Source organism: Notamacropus eugenii, chromosome 5 (genome assembly GCF_028372415.1).
Source record: "Notamacropus eugenii isolate mMacEug1 chromosome 5, mMacEug1.pri_v2, whole genome shotgun sequence".
NCBI lineage: Eukaryota > Metazoa > Chordata > Mammalia > Diprotodontia > Macropodidae > Notamacropus > Notamacropus eugenii.
The window spans coordinates 427024456-427039962 of NC_092876.1; the positions used below are offsets into that span (position 1 = coordinate 427024456).

The window sequence follows — 15507 nt, forward strand, 5'->3', positions numbered from 1 at the left end:
ACCTATATGTCTTAATTTTAAGTTCAGTCCTCTTTTCACTCTCCCATGATATCTCATATTCTATTTGGCAACATCATCCTCTCTTGCCCCAAAGAAATAACTTATGTTTGTGTAGTACTTTCCATTTTTTTCAAACATAATTTAAGATAACCTTAAAGGTTGAACTGGTAGGGAAGAAGAGGGATCCTTACAGGTAAAACTGAAGTGAAATATGATGTAGTAGAGGGAAGGTAGGTAATGCAGTGGATAAAGCACTGGGCTTGAACTCAGAAAAACGCGTCATTGTGAGTTCATCATCAAATCTCATCATCAAAACTCATCATCAGACACTTACTAGCTACATGATTCTGGGCAAGTCACTTAACCCTGTCTACCTCAGTTTCTTCATCTATAAAATGGACTGGAGGAGGAAATGGCAAAACTACTCTAGTATCTTTGCCCAGAAAACCTCAAATTGGATACAACTGAATAATCACCACAAAATGGTAGAGTGGGAAAAGTGGCAGGCTTGGAATCAGGAAAGACCGGAGTTTGAAACCCACACATGTTAGTTCTGTGGTAGTAGGCAAGGGACTGAGCCTCAGTTTCCTCACTGGTAAAATATGTATAAGAATATATGTGTGTATTTATGAATAAAAATAACTATATGAATATCTTCTTCACAAGGGTTATCATGAGGGCCAGTAGCATGAACATAAGCACTTTGCAAACTTAAAGTTATGAATGTCAGCTATTATTTTCTGGCTGAAAGTTGACCTCATAAAATGATATAACATTTAAAATGTCAAACAGAGGAGAGCAGAAAAGGAATGCTCTCCATTTTCCCCATAAATTTCTCATTTGGTCTCATTGTGTTGGGCCTGTTGTATCTTCCTGGATTCTCAACAAACAGGCACCCCTTTCTGGAGCTCTTAGGACTGCACTAATACAAGGTGTTCCTGTACCAAATGGCAGTCAGTTTGATGAAAAAGAATGAAATTGTTTCCCTTTGAGATCTGGAATAATGGCTCGTCTTAAAAATCTATCTGTGAGATGCTAATGCTTGCTCCTGTTTGGTTTTGTATTTTAGCAGCACTGATTTATAATCCTCACTGCAGAGCTCTTGTAAAGAAAGGACTTTTCAGGATGGCAGACCTTTCTGATTCAGTAGCATTTGTCCTAATGCCTATACCTCAAAAATTTCCTAGTGCTTATCTTTTAATCTGACTTCCTGGCTTTGCCTCTTAGATTCTGTAAGGCAACAGAATTTCAAATGTCTATATTCCCTATTCTCAATTAAGAGAAAAAGAGATATTCCTACTTGACAATGTACTTTTCTCAGCTTAAAAAGGCCAAGGTCTCCCACTGCATCTTGGGGCCATCGTCAGTATCTGACCTATGTCTTGCCATTGGACTCTGATGATTCTGGAGGAGAGTGAGGTTGATGACTCTGTTCATTTAAATCCAATACACTTGCAAGTTAAGCCATCACCCTCCTGATGCCATTGGTCCCTTCAAGAGTAAAGGATGAGCAACAGCAACACTTTTCTCAGGCCAGGCTAATACATCCAGAGCTGGGACAGACCTCAGAGACCATCTGATTTAAGGGACCTCTCATTTAACAGATGAGGAAACTAAGAAACAAAGCAGTTAAGTGACTTGCCCAAGGTCACACAGGTAACTTGGGGGTTGGGAGAAAACACTGTGGAATTTGAATACAGGGCATTTATTTTAGAGCCAGGGGTTTGGTGTCTCCACACACCTACTAATTCTAAGCCACGTTTGAGTGCTTTTTAGAGCGAAGGGCTAAAAATCCTAAATTCTGACCCTGAGCAGATTTCAGCCCCAAATTACAAAATAAACTCCTAGTAACAGCTCTAATAAGAAATACAAGGCAGGTTTTTTGACTCCCAACTCGAGTTTTTAACCTAAGAGGATGCATTTACAAATTGTGGAACAATTTATAGAAAATGGAACTATTTCTCTCTTCTGCTTAATTTCTTTTTCTATCTTCCCATTTACTTGCTACAAATTTAACATAGTGTCATCCTCCCATGACTATGTATAATCTATCTTTTTGAGAGAAATATTTTACCTCAGCTCAATCCATTCTGACAAAATGCTATAATTATAGTAACACTTACCAAATTGAGGAAGATAATCTTTTTCTAAAGAGCAGATGTCCTTTTCAGCTGCCATTCTACCATAGGTTGCAGAATAAATGTTGAGAAACTTTGTCTCATGGCAGTGAAGTTTCAGCTCTTGGTTTTCACAGACAGTTTTGGTTTTGAATTCATCTGAAATCAAAACAAAATGAGGTGATACCATCAGAAAGTGGCTTTTTTCAGCTGCTTTTAGAAGTTCCTAAAGTTCTCAATCCCACCACCCAAACAGTAAACAGATGACTTGATGATTCTCAGCACCTTTTACTCTTTTTTTTTTTTTTTTGGTCACACTGGCACAATGATTTCAGGAGGCAGTGAAGTAGGAAGATCTTTTGATGTGTCTGTGATCTAACTGATAAAATTAGATCTTCCGCTGGTGGAGATCACAACTGATTGATGGATTTTCATCTTGTCTAATTTTTGTTCAGGTCCCTCTGTAAATGCTTTGTAGAGATCTACTCAATCAATGAAAAAGCATTTATTACATGCCAACCATATGCTAGGAATTATAAACTGCATATATTGTTTCCCTGACTCTGCTCATCTCATTCTGGGGATGTTTCTGCAGTATTGTAGCACCTGCCTCCTCAGTCCCCATGGCTACTGAAGATCCAGAAAAGAAAGTTCTAATCACCAAAGTCCTTGGTGCTGTTAAATAATTGAAAGTCAGAAATGGATGGTGTTAACTGTGAAAGTGACATGAAAGCAGATGCATGATCACCTGCTTTAAAATGGTGGCACCCTAAGGTCTCCTGGGTCTTTAAATCTCATTTGCCACTGAAACCTACTACATTTTCTGCTTTCTGCTATTAGGATTTGAGCTCCTTGAAATCAGGGACTGGTTTGCTTTGCATGCATGTAAAGGTGTATGCATATGTATGTGTGAATGTATATGTACATGCATGCACAGTGCACATATACAATACACACATGCATATGTGCACATATATTTATTTTTAATGTTAAATTTTTGTAAATTAATTATTTTTAGTTTTCAGCATTCACTTCCAAAAGTTTTAAATTTTCTCCACTGCCCTTCTCTCCCCACTTCCCAAGACGGCATGCAATCTGATATAGGCTCTACATATACATTCTTATTAAGCATATTTTCATATTAGTCACTAACATTAATTTTTTAACATTTTGAATTCTTAATTCTCTCCTTCCTTCTAGTCCCTCTTCCACCTATAGAAAAACCAAGAAATATGCTATCAATTATACATGTGAAGTCATGCAGAACAGTCCCATATTTAGCCGTGCTGTGAAACAAAAAGCAGGCTGCTTTTCAGTTTGTATTCCCAATACTCAGCATGGTGTTTTGTATATAGTAAGCGCTTAATGCATTCTTTTTCATTCATTCTCTCAACAAGGTTTCTCTAATACATATACAAAGGAGCATTCAGTTTTCCTCTAGCTCAGTTAATATAATTAAGGATGAAGAGATGTTAATGTATATTAACAAAGTGTTACCACTTGGTGATCTCTTTACAAAGTGTGTGACCATATTGGCTAACAGAAAATGTATGTCTCACTACCACTGTACTCTGAATTTGAATTCACTTTTCCCAAGGATGCTATGTATATTGGAAGAGTGGATCTTGGATTTATTGGATAAATATTGCATAGATAGTGCCATCCTAAGAGCTATTGTGCCTTCTGGCTGAACAGCAGGGACTTGTGATCTATAGTACAAGGAATATAACTCCAAAAGGTAATGTTAGGACCTGGAAATGGTCACTCTATCTGGAATGACCCATAATGCAAACCTGTAAAGCTCATTTTCCAATTCTCAGTTACTAAGTATAGCTCTCTCTTGAGTATATAGCCATTTCTCTTCTTTAACAAATACAGATAAACATAAAATAAGTAACTCGTCATACACACTTATACTCTCTGGAAAGGCAGGTATTTCATTTTTATCTCAGATCTTTACTCTCTGAGCAACTCATGAGCTCCAGATCTCCTGGCCAGCCAGGAAATGGATTGTGTGTATAACAGCTGGTCTTCTAAGCTCCAGTCTCACATCATCAGTTGCCTGCTGGCACTTCAAACTTGATGTCCTAGCAACATCTAGAACTCAACAGGTGCAAAACATAGCTCATCATCATTCCCTTCCATCAGCCAGTCAACTCACAAGCATATATTAAACCTTTACTATGTGCCAGGCACTGTACTAATCACTGGGAGAACAAATGCAAATAGAAAGAAAAACAATCCCTACCCTCAAGTAGCTTAAATTCTAATGGGGAAAGACAACACACAAACTAAAACTGAAAAGGAAGATGGAGTGATGAGAAAGGTACCCTGTAGGGGAAGATGGTAGTGGAAGTCCAGACTGCAGCCAGGAGAGGAATGAGACATGGCTGTCCCCGGAACCCTCCTTAAATGGGGGTTTTGAGAGAGGATACCCAAACAGGGAGTGAGGACATGGGGCAAAGGGTAAGTCCAATGTATGAGTTCCAGAGCTGGACTGAGGCTTCAGGATGAGGATCCAGGCATGATGGGAGAAGTCCAGAGAGCAGTCTGGACTAGTCATTAGAGTTCACAACCTCCTTGGCATCTTCAATCCTTTTTCTCATTTACTTCACATATTTATTCTGTTGCCAAACCTTGTCATTTTTATCTTTATAACACATCAGATCTATGTTTTCTCCTCTTTACTTCTATAGTTACTGCCTGAATTGAAGCTCTCATCAGGCTTGGACTATTACTACAACAGTCCCTGTTTGGCCTTCCTAACTCAGGCCTCTTTCCACTCCAATCCGTCCTCCACACAGCTGCCAAAGCGATTTTCCTAAAGCACATATCTGATCATTTCATTCCTCTCCATAACCCCCAGTGATTTTCTATTACCTGTAAAATCAAATATAAATTGCTCTCTTTGGCACATAAAACCCTTTTCAAACTGACTTTATCATATATTTCCAGTCTAAACAGTGATACTGAGACTTAAATATTTTTAACCCTAACGTCTATCCTGTAAATTTAAGAGGTGATGCAACTGTATTGCTGCTTGGAGTAGGAGTTAACCACTGAAGGGATCATCCTGGTGCCTGAAAACCCAAGCCATGCCTGAGCTGGTCAGAAGATTTGGATCTTGAGCTGTTGCTCAGATAGTGAAGGCTGGGGGGAAAGTGAAATCTGGTCAGTTGTCCCATTAGTTACCACTGAGGTTTTCCTGTCTTCTAGGAGAGTCTAACAGGAGTGATGTGCTACTGGTTCATGTTTTAAGTATTTGCCAATCAGCAACAAACATTCATTAAGCATTACTATGTTCCTGGAACTGTGCAAAACACTAAAGATATGTAGCGGACCTTAAGGGTCCTTTATGTTGTGATCATTTTTTTTTTGGTGGTGGAGGTAATAAATAGCAGTCCCATACTTAATTTTCATTACTTTGTGCATTGGGCAACTTTTATGGAAGGAATTTCATTCCTTTTGGGATACCCTAGACATGAGTCATGCCTCCATTTTATTTAAAATTATTTCCTCAGGACTCCGAGGTGGGAGCATAATGAGCCATATAAGTGTGAGAAAAAGCCTGACTACCCTCTCTCTGGGGTCCATGTGAGCCCCGAGCTGGAACCTGGTACTTTTTAAAAATCTGAAGAACTGAAACTAAGTTACTGCTCTATGCCTCATAAATAACATCCAAGTTCTGCCCGTTTTCAAAAGGAAATAGTGAACAGAAATAAGGCACAAGTAGGAACACCAAAATAACTTATTCTTCCAAATATGAGGGCACAGAAAGAAATTTACATGCTTTTTCAAGTCATAGTTGGTCAAAAAAATGTTTGCAGTCTCTTATCCTCTAAGAGGGCCAAAAGGACAAAAGGTCGGGGGTCAATGTACATGTCTCTAACTATAGCTGATCAGACCAATAAAAACTCGGGAGGTTCTACCACAGTCCGAGCACAAATGGTCTATGTAAACATTTGGGATGGAGATGTCTAAATTTGCACATCTCATGCTTCTTTTGAGCTACTGCAAGAAATAAAAATTAAAAATATTAAAAAAAATAAAACAACAATAAAACACATCTCTAACTTGACAATGGTTTCCTTTATTTGCTTTTAATCAGAATTTCTAGAATCAGATAAGTGGGAATAAATAAGCTGCAGTCTACTACCAACAATGACTTGAATGTTAGAAGTCACATAAAAAAACCCACATCTATGATGTAGGTGGGCTACTCATGTAATAAAATTGAAAGTTAACATCTGAACAGTCAGCATCTTGAACTGATACTTAATGAATCATTAAAAGAGCTAGAGGAAGGTCTTTAGTTTGTTGCATAACTCTTTTGTGAAGGATTTATGAGAAGACATGGCCAAGACATGGATAAGATTAAAATGGCAGTGCCTCTGTATCAGTGAAACAACTATCCACCTTGATGACATGAATTTATTGAAGTACAGTAAAAATTACTTCAGTTTATTAAAAACAACAAACGAGTTACTTTTGATAAGAATATAGCAGAAAACTAACACAAAGTAATATAAATATATAACATTCTATTATCTTAAGAATGACAGAGGAAGTTTTTCAAACTGATTTTTAAAGTAGGAGGAAGCATTAAATCCAGGACCTCTCCCTTTACAAACTAAAGCAGCAAAATACAGTCAGATGGAAGACAACATTGAGACAAGGTATTTCTATACTCTGACTACACTTCTGAGAAATTGTGTGCTCCTTTATCACTCTCCCCATATTGTATCTGGCCATTCACCACAATGAATACAGCTTGACATCACAAAAATAATATCTACCTGTCACAGAGATCAGAACTTTCTGGCATTTCGCATATACAGATTTGTACAATGTTATATTTTTCAAAAGTTCATCCTCATGCCCCCCTGCACTCCAGAAAGCTATACTTTCTCCCTCCCTAATCTTCGCTTTGGATATGTTCATAAAGTTTTATGGTATCATAGAGTATTCTTTAAAACCACATAGATTGGGAATTATAGAACTTTCATGATGAGCTTGAATAAAACAAATAACCATAACAAATCACACATCCCTCAAATATATGCCCACCAAAAAAGTTACTTACTAGGTTTGCATTTAAAGGAGACCAAGAGGTATTTAGTAATTCCTGGACAAGGGTCAGGTCCAAAAACACGACTATTGACAAGAAGCTGGCAGGCTCTCTGGTTCTGGCACTCATCCAGTACTTTCTAAAATAATAAGTAAAAAGGGATAGCCTTGAAAAATATACAAGTCTGTAATACAGCTAAAACCTGAGCTGCAATCGTATTCTGAGTAGGAAAGGAAACATTTTGCTACAGAGCACACAGTAAAACAATTGTTGGCTTTTGGGGGTGACTGAGTACACTCAGGTTGGCTCTTTGTCTCATACTGCTTAGGAAAACGACTAGTCAAATATTGTCAAGCCCAGGTGAGAAAACCACCTCTCTCAGGTTTTGTTTATTACACCACTGCTAGTAGTCCTAAAAAAAAGGCCAAGAGCTAACCAAGTACCAGAGAGCATGAGCAGAATCACGGAAGGTTTAAGCTAGGAGTAGTGACATGCTGATAAATGTGCAATAATTGGTTCTATCCTCACATTCGTGCATGTGTATACGTGAGCATTGTATGCATGTGTATGTGTGCATGCATGTATGTATACACACACACAAAACACACTTCTAAGATTAAGCTGTATTTTTAACATCTTTTCCATCACTTTCTTAAGTCTGGATAATCACAGAATAACAAGTCAAGTCCTTATGAGTTGTGTTTGCTAATTTTAGAGGTGGAAATGCTCATTCTGAAAAATTTAACTATTGGCTTTCAAGCTGGTATGAGCTGACTTGAGCATACTTTCGGCTAGAAGGAATTTTAACAATGATCTATTCCAGCTCTTTTCATCTAACAGATAAGGAAACTATATATTAGAGAAGTTAAGTGACTGGTCAATGTCACACAGTTAATACCCTGTCCCTAGACATGATCCCTCCTTCACAATGGGATGGAATTAGAGAATAGTTTTGCCATCTGCAGCAATTTGGAAATCCAAACTCTACTTCTGCCTTCTATTACCGTTAACTGAGATGCAAAATTACATATGATATTGATTCTCCCCTCCAAAACTTAAAACCAAAAGATTTTGAGACACATTCCTTTTATGGCATAATTTTTTATATTTCCAGTAGAATACTCTTCAGATCTCTTTCCAAAATTTGGTTTAGAAGCTTTGTTTTGTGTCTGTCTGTGTGTCTCTTTCTTACAATCAGCTTGCATGTTTTTTAATGAATCTATTTGGCAAATGTACACTGAAGGCTATCTGTCCCAGATAAGGTTCTGTTATAGCACAGTATTCCAATATCTAGTCACAAAATGTAACATAGTTTGTAATAAGCATATGCATCTTGGACTTGATTCCAGTAAAAGGACATTGTCTGCTATAAAATTATTCTCTAAAAATTTGGTTCATGCCTTCTAGTATTCCTTTGACCAAATGTCAGACTGAAATCAGCAAACATTTTCAAGCCTTTCTTTTTCCCTCATAATGCATTAAATATCTCCATGGGCCACATCAAACAATATCAGTGTACACATCAGCTGTAAAGATCCACTGCTAAGTCAAGAATCTGACTCAGGAAACTGCAAAATTTCATGAGACTGCATTTTTTTTCTGATGATATCTGTACTTTCACATGGCCCTATGGGTCACTGTTAAATTATCCAGTCCTTAGATAATTCTGAAGGAGAAGCAAACTGTACTTTCAGAAGAGGCTCTATTGAAAGCGCATTACAATCTCTTCTTGGCTGATAAATACTTTGAATGGGAATTTCCTGTTAACATTCACTTATGGACTCCAACAACTTTTATCATTTCTGTGGGAACACTTGAACCTGCCCTCTATGGAGACATTCAGCCTAGCCTCAAGCTACCCAGGTCGAATTAAAAGGCACCAAAATAACCATTTGTCTCTGAAACAAGTTGACTGCATTTTGAGATGCTACACCAAACAAGAACAGTCTAAAAATAATTTTTTATTATTCTTGGTCAATGGCGAGTACAAGTTGGATAGGCAATTAATTGCTTGTACTATAGAATTATAAAAGTACTAGACACAAGACTTTGAAAAGGGTGGAGCTTCTTGGAGTTTCCCATAAAATTTTTTATTGGGCTGAGAAAGGCAGTAGACTGCCTAGGTGCCAGGGTTTGGTAAACCAGGGGCTGATATGCCAGGAGTTAGTATGACAGGGCAGAGCAATAGAGGCAGGTCATAAGTTATACCACCTTCAAAATAGGTAGTTAAGGGGAAAGGAGTCCAAGAGGAAATGTAGTTAAGGACCCCTTAATGAGATATTGATTTAGTTTTTAAAATGCAACATTATGTTTTATTGTATTTTTATTTGCTTTGTTAAATATTTTCCAATTACATTTTAATATGGTGATGGTTATACTCAGGAGTGGCCCTCTGGCAAAGTGTTTGACACTACTAAGACCCAGAAGCAAAGTTAAGAAGTTACATCAGTAAAGTCAGCTCAAACACACTCATTCTAGCTTCTCAATGGAAGCCAGAGAGAAGAGTGAAAAAAATGTATAGGTTTCTCATGTCAGGAGCAATTTCAGAGGAATACTTCTGAGTCTGAAAAGAAACTGCACTGTATAAAGGAAGGAAGGAAGGAGGGAAGGAGGGAAGGAAGGAGGGAAGGAAGGAAGAAAGGAAGGGAAGAAGGAGGGAAGGAAGGAAGGGAAGAAGGAGGGAAGGAAGGAAGGGAGGAAGAAAGGAAGGAAGAAAGGAAGGAAGGAGGGAAGGCAATGAGAGAGGGAGAAAGGGAAGAAGAGGTAGACGAAGGGAAGAAGGAGGAATTATTTATCTGCACTAATCTAAGACTTCAGACATATTACTTCATTTGATCCTCAACAACCCTAGGAGGTAGATGTTATTATCTCCATTTTACAGCTGAGGAAACTGAGGCAGCCCAGAGTCACACAGCTAATGCCAGATTTGAACTCATGTCTTCCTGAAATCATGTCCAACTCTTAATTCACTGCAGATGGTGTAGTAGAAAGACCTTTAGCGTTGGTCTCAGGAGACCTCTGGGGTTGGATCCTGCTCCTGATGTTCATGTGTTATCTGACCATAGGCAAGTCATACAGCCTCTTTGAATCCCAATTGCCTCATCTACAAAATGGGAACAATAATTGCACTTACTTCCCAGGATTACTGTGACGATCAAAATGAATTAATGTATATAAAGTGCTTTGCAAAACTGAAAGCAGTATCTAAATGTTAGTTATTTTCATTGTTATTATTATTAATCATATTCCTGACCCTTTAAATATGACAAGTTCAGTTTTTTACCCAAGGTTCCTATTGGTAATAAACTCAATGCATTTTCCTTTCTGTTCGTTAGTACAACCTAGCCATACCACATTAATTTCAACAAAATTAAAAGAATACTTCAGAATTTTTTTCTTATCTAAAGTCAAGTGACTTCTAGAGGCATTGTAGTATAATGCAACGAGCAATGAATTTGAATCAAAGAACCTGGGTTCAAGTGCTAAGCTGACCCCTGGCTCCGTGTGACCTTGGACAAATTCAGTTTCCTTCTCTACGCCTTATGTGTTTGCCTAACAAAATACATTTATTTATCCAGAAGTCTCTAACCTTCCCTTCCTATCAAAGTACTTATAAAACCCATGGACCATAAACTGGAAACTTAATGTAGTTGTACCTCACTTTATATAATAAACACAATATATAAATTAAATTGAATTTTTGTAATCTGAATAATACTTAAATTATTTGGAGGAAGCTTTCTGTTGAAAGAATTCTACTGTGAATCTCTCTGTAAAGCAAATGCTTCTTTCACTCCCCGCCACTAAATTTATCATTTGTGTAAGTCTAGAATCTTACAGGTCAGGTTTGCTTTAAAGTGAGGTACATCTGAATTTTACATTACATATATATTTAATATATGCATACATAGGTGTATGCATTTTAAAAATCATTCTAGTATTAAAAAAAAGTCTGTGAAGCGCAATACCTGCAGAGCTGTGGGTGCCACACAGGTTAAATGGTCTTTCATCATGGTTGCAGGCTGCTGTGAATTACACATTTGGTAATCTTGACCATAAAATGCTGACTGGACGCTAATTGTAGAATGTCGAGGGCACTGAAGACTCAAACGGTTACCATCACAAGCATACACAGTGTGGTTTTGCAGAAGTTTGGTTAGGTAACCTAGAAAATAGTTAACAGTTAACAATGATCCCAGGAACACAATTTCTTCAAATATCAGGAAAACAAGAGGCACAGTGGACACTGAAGTGTTCTTACTCTGAGGTAAGAACTTGTTTAAAAAAAATTTTTTTTGATAATCGTTTTTCAAAATAATTGGGGGCAGCAAGGGGGCAGAGTAGTTAGAGAATGCTGGACCTGGAATTCAGTCAAGGAGAGCTGAGTTCAAATCTGGCCTAGACATTTAATAGCTGTATGTCCCTGGGTGAGTCACTCAGCCTCTGTTTGCCTCAGTTTCCTCATCTCTAAAATGTGGATAATAGTACCTACCAACTAGGGATGTTGTGAGGATCAAATGAGATCATGTTGGTGAAAGCACTTGGCACATAGTTCGGCACATAGCAAGTGCCATACAAATATAAGCTATTATTTTAATTGGCTTCCTTCATAATCCTATGTATTTTGTTTCATGTTTATAAAAACATTCTGAAAAAGGCTCCAAAGGCTTCACCAGACTGCCAAAGGGGTCCATGGCACACAAGAAAGGTTAAGAAACATTGGACTTGCAGTCAAAAATACTTGAATTCCACCTCCACAAGCCATTTGGGCTTGTGACCACGAGTAAGCCATTTAATTTTCTCAGTTTCTTAATTGGTAAAATGGGGATAATAACAACATTTATTTCACACGGCTTTTGTGAGGCTCCAATGTGATGACGTATGCAGCATGGAGGCACTCTATCAAAATGTGATCTTTTTATTATTTTCAACAGCTAAAAGCTTGTTTTTCGTTATGAACACCAGCAGATTCATCTTGACTCATGATTTTAGGAGGTCTGGAGATATCCATAAAATTAAGCCTGACTGCAATGGGAAAGTATAAATAAATCCATTTCCTAGATCTGGGGTCCTATGTCACCTAGAGGCTAAAAACTTTCAGACAATGTATAGAGACCGAGGCTCCAGTGCCTTGTAATGCTTGGAGACAATTTTTCTTAAGAGTGAAGATTAAGTCAAGACCCAGCGTTATCATGAAGGTTCTAAAGTATCTACTGTTACAGGAAGAAACACCCCCACGAAGTCAAGGATTTCTGTGTAAATGCCACTTAGGCACGTAGCTGCCTGCCCTGAGTGAGTCATACTCAAACTCTCTTATCTTTGTCCATTGGCTAGTGCCATGCATTCTTGTATGGACAGGATACATGTTTATTACAGAACAGTTCCTGTGACAACTGGGTCATGAAAGACCAGGAAAGTTACACGTAATGAAGACCTGTTGGGGCTAAGGTCTCTGAAGAAGAGATGAGTGGGAAAGTGTAGGCATAGGGAGAACAGGAAGTCACAACTTTCCAATATTTTCTCCATAGTGATGGTGTTTAATAACTTCCAAAACAAAAACAGGCTAGTGCCTCAGAGTTTTTAAGGGCATGGAAGGTGATTGGCATTTGGCAACAGGGAATGAATGAACACCATTCAGAAGCTACTGGGATAATATGACGGGAAGCTTTTTTCCCACTTTGAGGAAGAGAGAAAAGCCATGGGAGGGTCTGAAATACTTCTCATGAGGACAAAAGGGTTCATCCAAGCTGAGTGAATCCCTTTCCTCCCTCTCACACCTAATGAGGTCAAGAGAATGAGGTAGCTGGGAAGCGAGCCAGGGACTTTCTGATGAGGTGTGTGGGAGATAAGTTTGGCAACAGTTGGCTTCCAAGAGGAAGGAGAAGTCTCTCTTAAAGTAAAAGGACAAGAGTCCACTCTTGGTGGAGCTAGGAGTTCTTCCAAATGTCTAGATTTCCACTGAAAACTATCTATGCTTGAGTTTCTTCAATTGTCCTAACATCCTTCATGTTACTGTACTCAGTAGCAAAATGCCTCCAAGTGAGCCTGTTGGTTCTCTAAACCTGACTCAACTTCCAAATGACTGGGAGAACTTTGTTCTGGAGAAGTGACTCTGCCCAACTAGGAGCATTCAACAGATGTGTGATGTTAGACACTCAAATCCTAGGTTTGGTCCCAAATCTCAAACCCTCATATCCCTCTTTTCTCATGCCCTCTACTTTTGGAAAACCATCAGGATAAAGGCAAACATAAGCACATGTGAATTATAATCAATACCAGAAACAAATATAATGAAAGGGGCACTCAAAGCTTGGATGTGATTCAGAATAACCAGACAGGGCAACACCACCTTCTCCACATTTCACAAGTGACCAGAGACAAGTAATCACACAGAAATGCTCCTCAAGATAGGCCTTTGAGGGGGTGCAGCCAAGATGGTGGAATAGAAAGACACATATACTCTAGCTCTTTCCCCGTAGCCCAAAAAATACCTGTAAAGACTCTCAACAAATTTTAGAGCAGCAGAAGTCACAGAACAACGGAGTGGAGGAGACTTCCAGCCCAGGGTGACCTGGAAGGCTGACAGGAAAGGTCTGTCTCACTGGACACAGAGTGGGGTGCAGCCCAGCCTTGACTGCCCAGCGCAGGGAGGAGCAGGCCTTGGGGGGCAGAATTCCTAGCAGTGGTGGTTCACAGATCCCTCAACCCACAGGCACCAAAGGTCAGTGAGAGGGCTTTTTCAGCTGGCGGAAAAGGGAGTAGGGTCCCCCCCATACCTCTGGCCCCAGCTGGCGGCAGCAGAGGTCTCAGCTGGTGCAGGCAGCAGCCAACATCCATTGTTGGAGGCCTCATTATAAAGCCCCTGGGGGAATAAAGAAGCTGACCTAAACCTCAGTCCTGAGTGCTGGTGTGGTGGAACTAGAGGTGAGGTGGTTGTGGAGAGAAAATTCTACTACTCGCAGATTCTGGGCACAAAAGTTTCTGGTGGCTCCCAGATCAGTGTGCAGCCTTGATTATGCCACCTTGGAGGAACTGAGATCTCACAGGTCCTCAAGGTACACTTTACTCTTGACAAAGAACCCAAAAGTCAAGTAACTGGTTGGGAAAATGCCCAAAAAAGGGAAAAAAAGTAAGACTATAGAAGGTTACTTTCTTGGTAAACAGGTATCTTCTCCCATCCTTTCAGATGAGGAAGAACAATGCTTACCACCAGGAAAAGATATAAAAGTCAAGGGTTCTGTATCCTAAACATCCAAAATAAATATTCAATGGCCTCAGGCCATGGAAGAGCTCAAAAAGGATTTTGAAAATCAAGTAAGGGAGGTGGAGGAAAAATTGGGAAGAGAAATGAGAAGAATGCAAGAAAATCATGAAAAGCGAGTCAACAGCTTGCTAGAGGACACCTAAAAAAATGCTAAAGAAAATAACACCTGTAAAAATAGGCTAACTCAGTTGGCAAAAGAGGTTCAAAAAGCCAATGAGGAGAAGAATGCTTTAAAAAGCAGAATTAGCCAAATGGAAAAGGAGGTTCAAAAGCTCACTGAAGAAAATAGTTCTTAAAAAACTGGAATGGAACAGATGACTTTATGAGAAACCAAGAAATCACAAAACAAAACCCAAGGAATGAAAAAAATGGAAGATAATGTGAATCTCACTGGAAAAACATCTGACCTGGAAAACAGATCCAGGAGAGACAATTTAAAAATTATGGGACTACTTGAAAGCCATGATCAAAAAAAGAGCCTAGACATCATCTTTCAAGAAATGATCAAGGAAAACTGCTCTGATATTCTAGAACCAGAGAACAAAATAAATATTGAAAGAATCCACCCTTCACTTCCTGAAAGAGATCCAAAAAGAGAAACTCCTAGGAACATTGTAGCCAAATTCCAGAGTTACCAGGTCAAGAAGAAAATATTGCAAGCAGCTAGAAAGAAACAATTCGAGTATTGTGGAAGTACAATCAGGATAACACAAGATCTAGCATCTTCTACATTAAGGGATTGAAGGGCGTGGAATATGATATTCCAGAAGTCAAAGGAACTAGGATTAAAACCAAGAATCACCTACCCAGCAAAACTGAGCATAATATTTCAGAGGAAAAAATGGTCTATCAATGAAATAGAGGACTTTGAAGCATTCTTGATGAAAAGACCAGAGGTAAAAAGAAAATTTGGCTTTCAAACACAAGAATCAAGAGAAGCATGAAAAGGTAAACAGGAAAGAGAAATCATAAGGGACTTACTAAAGTTGAACTGTTTACATGGAAAGATAATATTTGTAACTCTTGAAACTTTTCTTAGTATCTGGGTAGTTGGTGGG

General features: G+C 38.7%; 1 protein-coding gene across 7 annotated transcripts in view; it reads right to left on the reverse strand.

Annotated features, from left to right (window-relative positions):
• The window catches only part of EVA1C (eva-1 homolog C), a 127568-nt gene that overhangs the window by 47810 nt on the left and 64251 nt on the right, over positions 1-15507 (reverse strand). For 6 of the 7 annotated variants that reach the window (XM_072615091.1, XM_072615089.1, XM_072615085.1 and 3 more), the window contains exons 2-4: positions 11154-11350; positions 7201-7324; positions 2124-2276 (exon numbers count right to left, since the gene is read on the reverse strand). In XM_072615091.1, coding sequence (XP_072471192.1) covers positions 2124-2276; positions 7201-7324; positions 11154-11225 — 349 coding nt within the window. In that variant the 5' untranslated portion in view covers positions 11226-11350. The remainder of the gene's footprint in view (positions 1-2123; positions 2277-7200; positions 7325-11153; positions 11351-15507) is intronic. The other variant, XM_072615092.1, reaches the window with a different exon arrangement.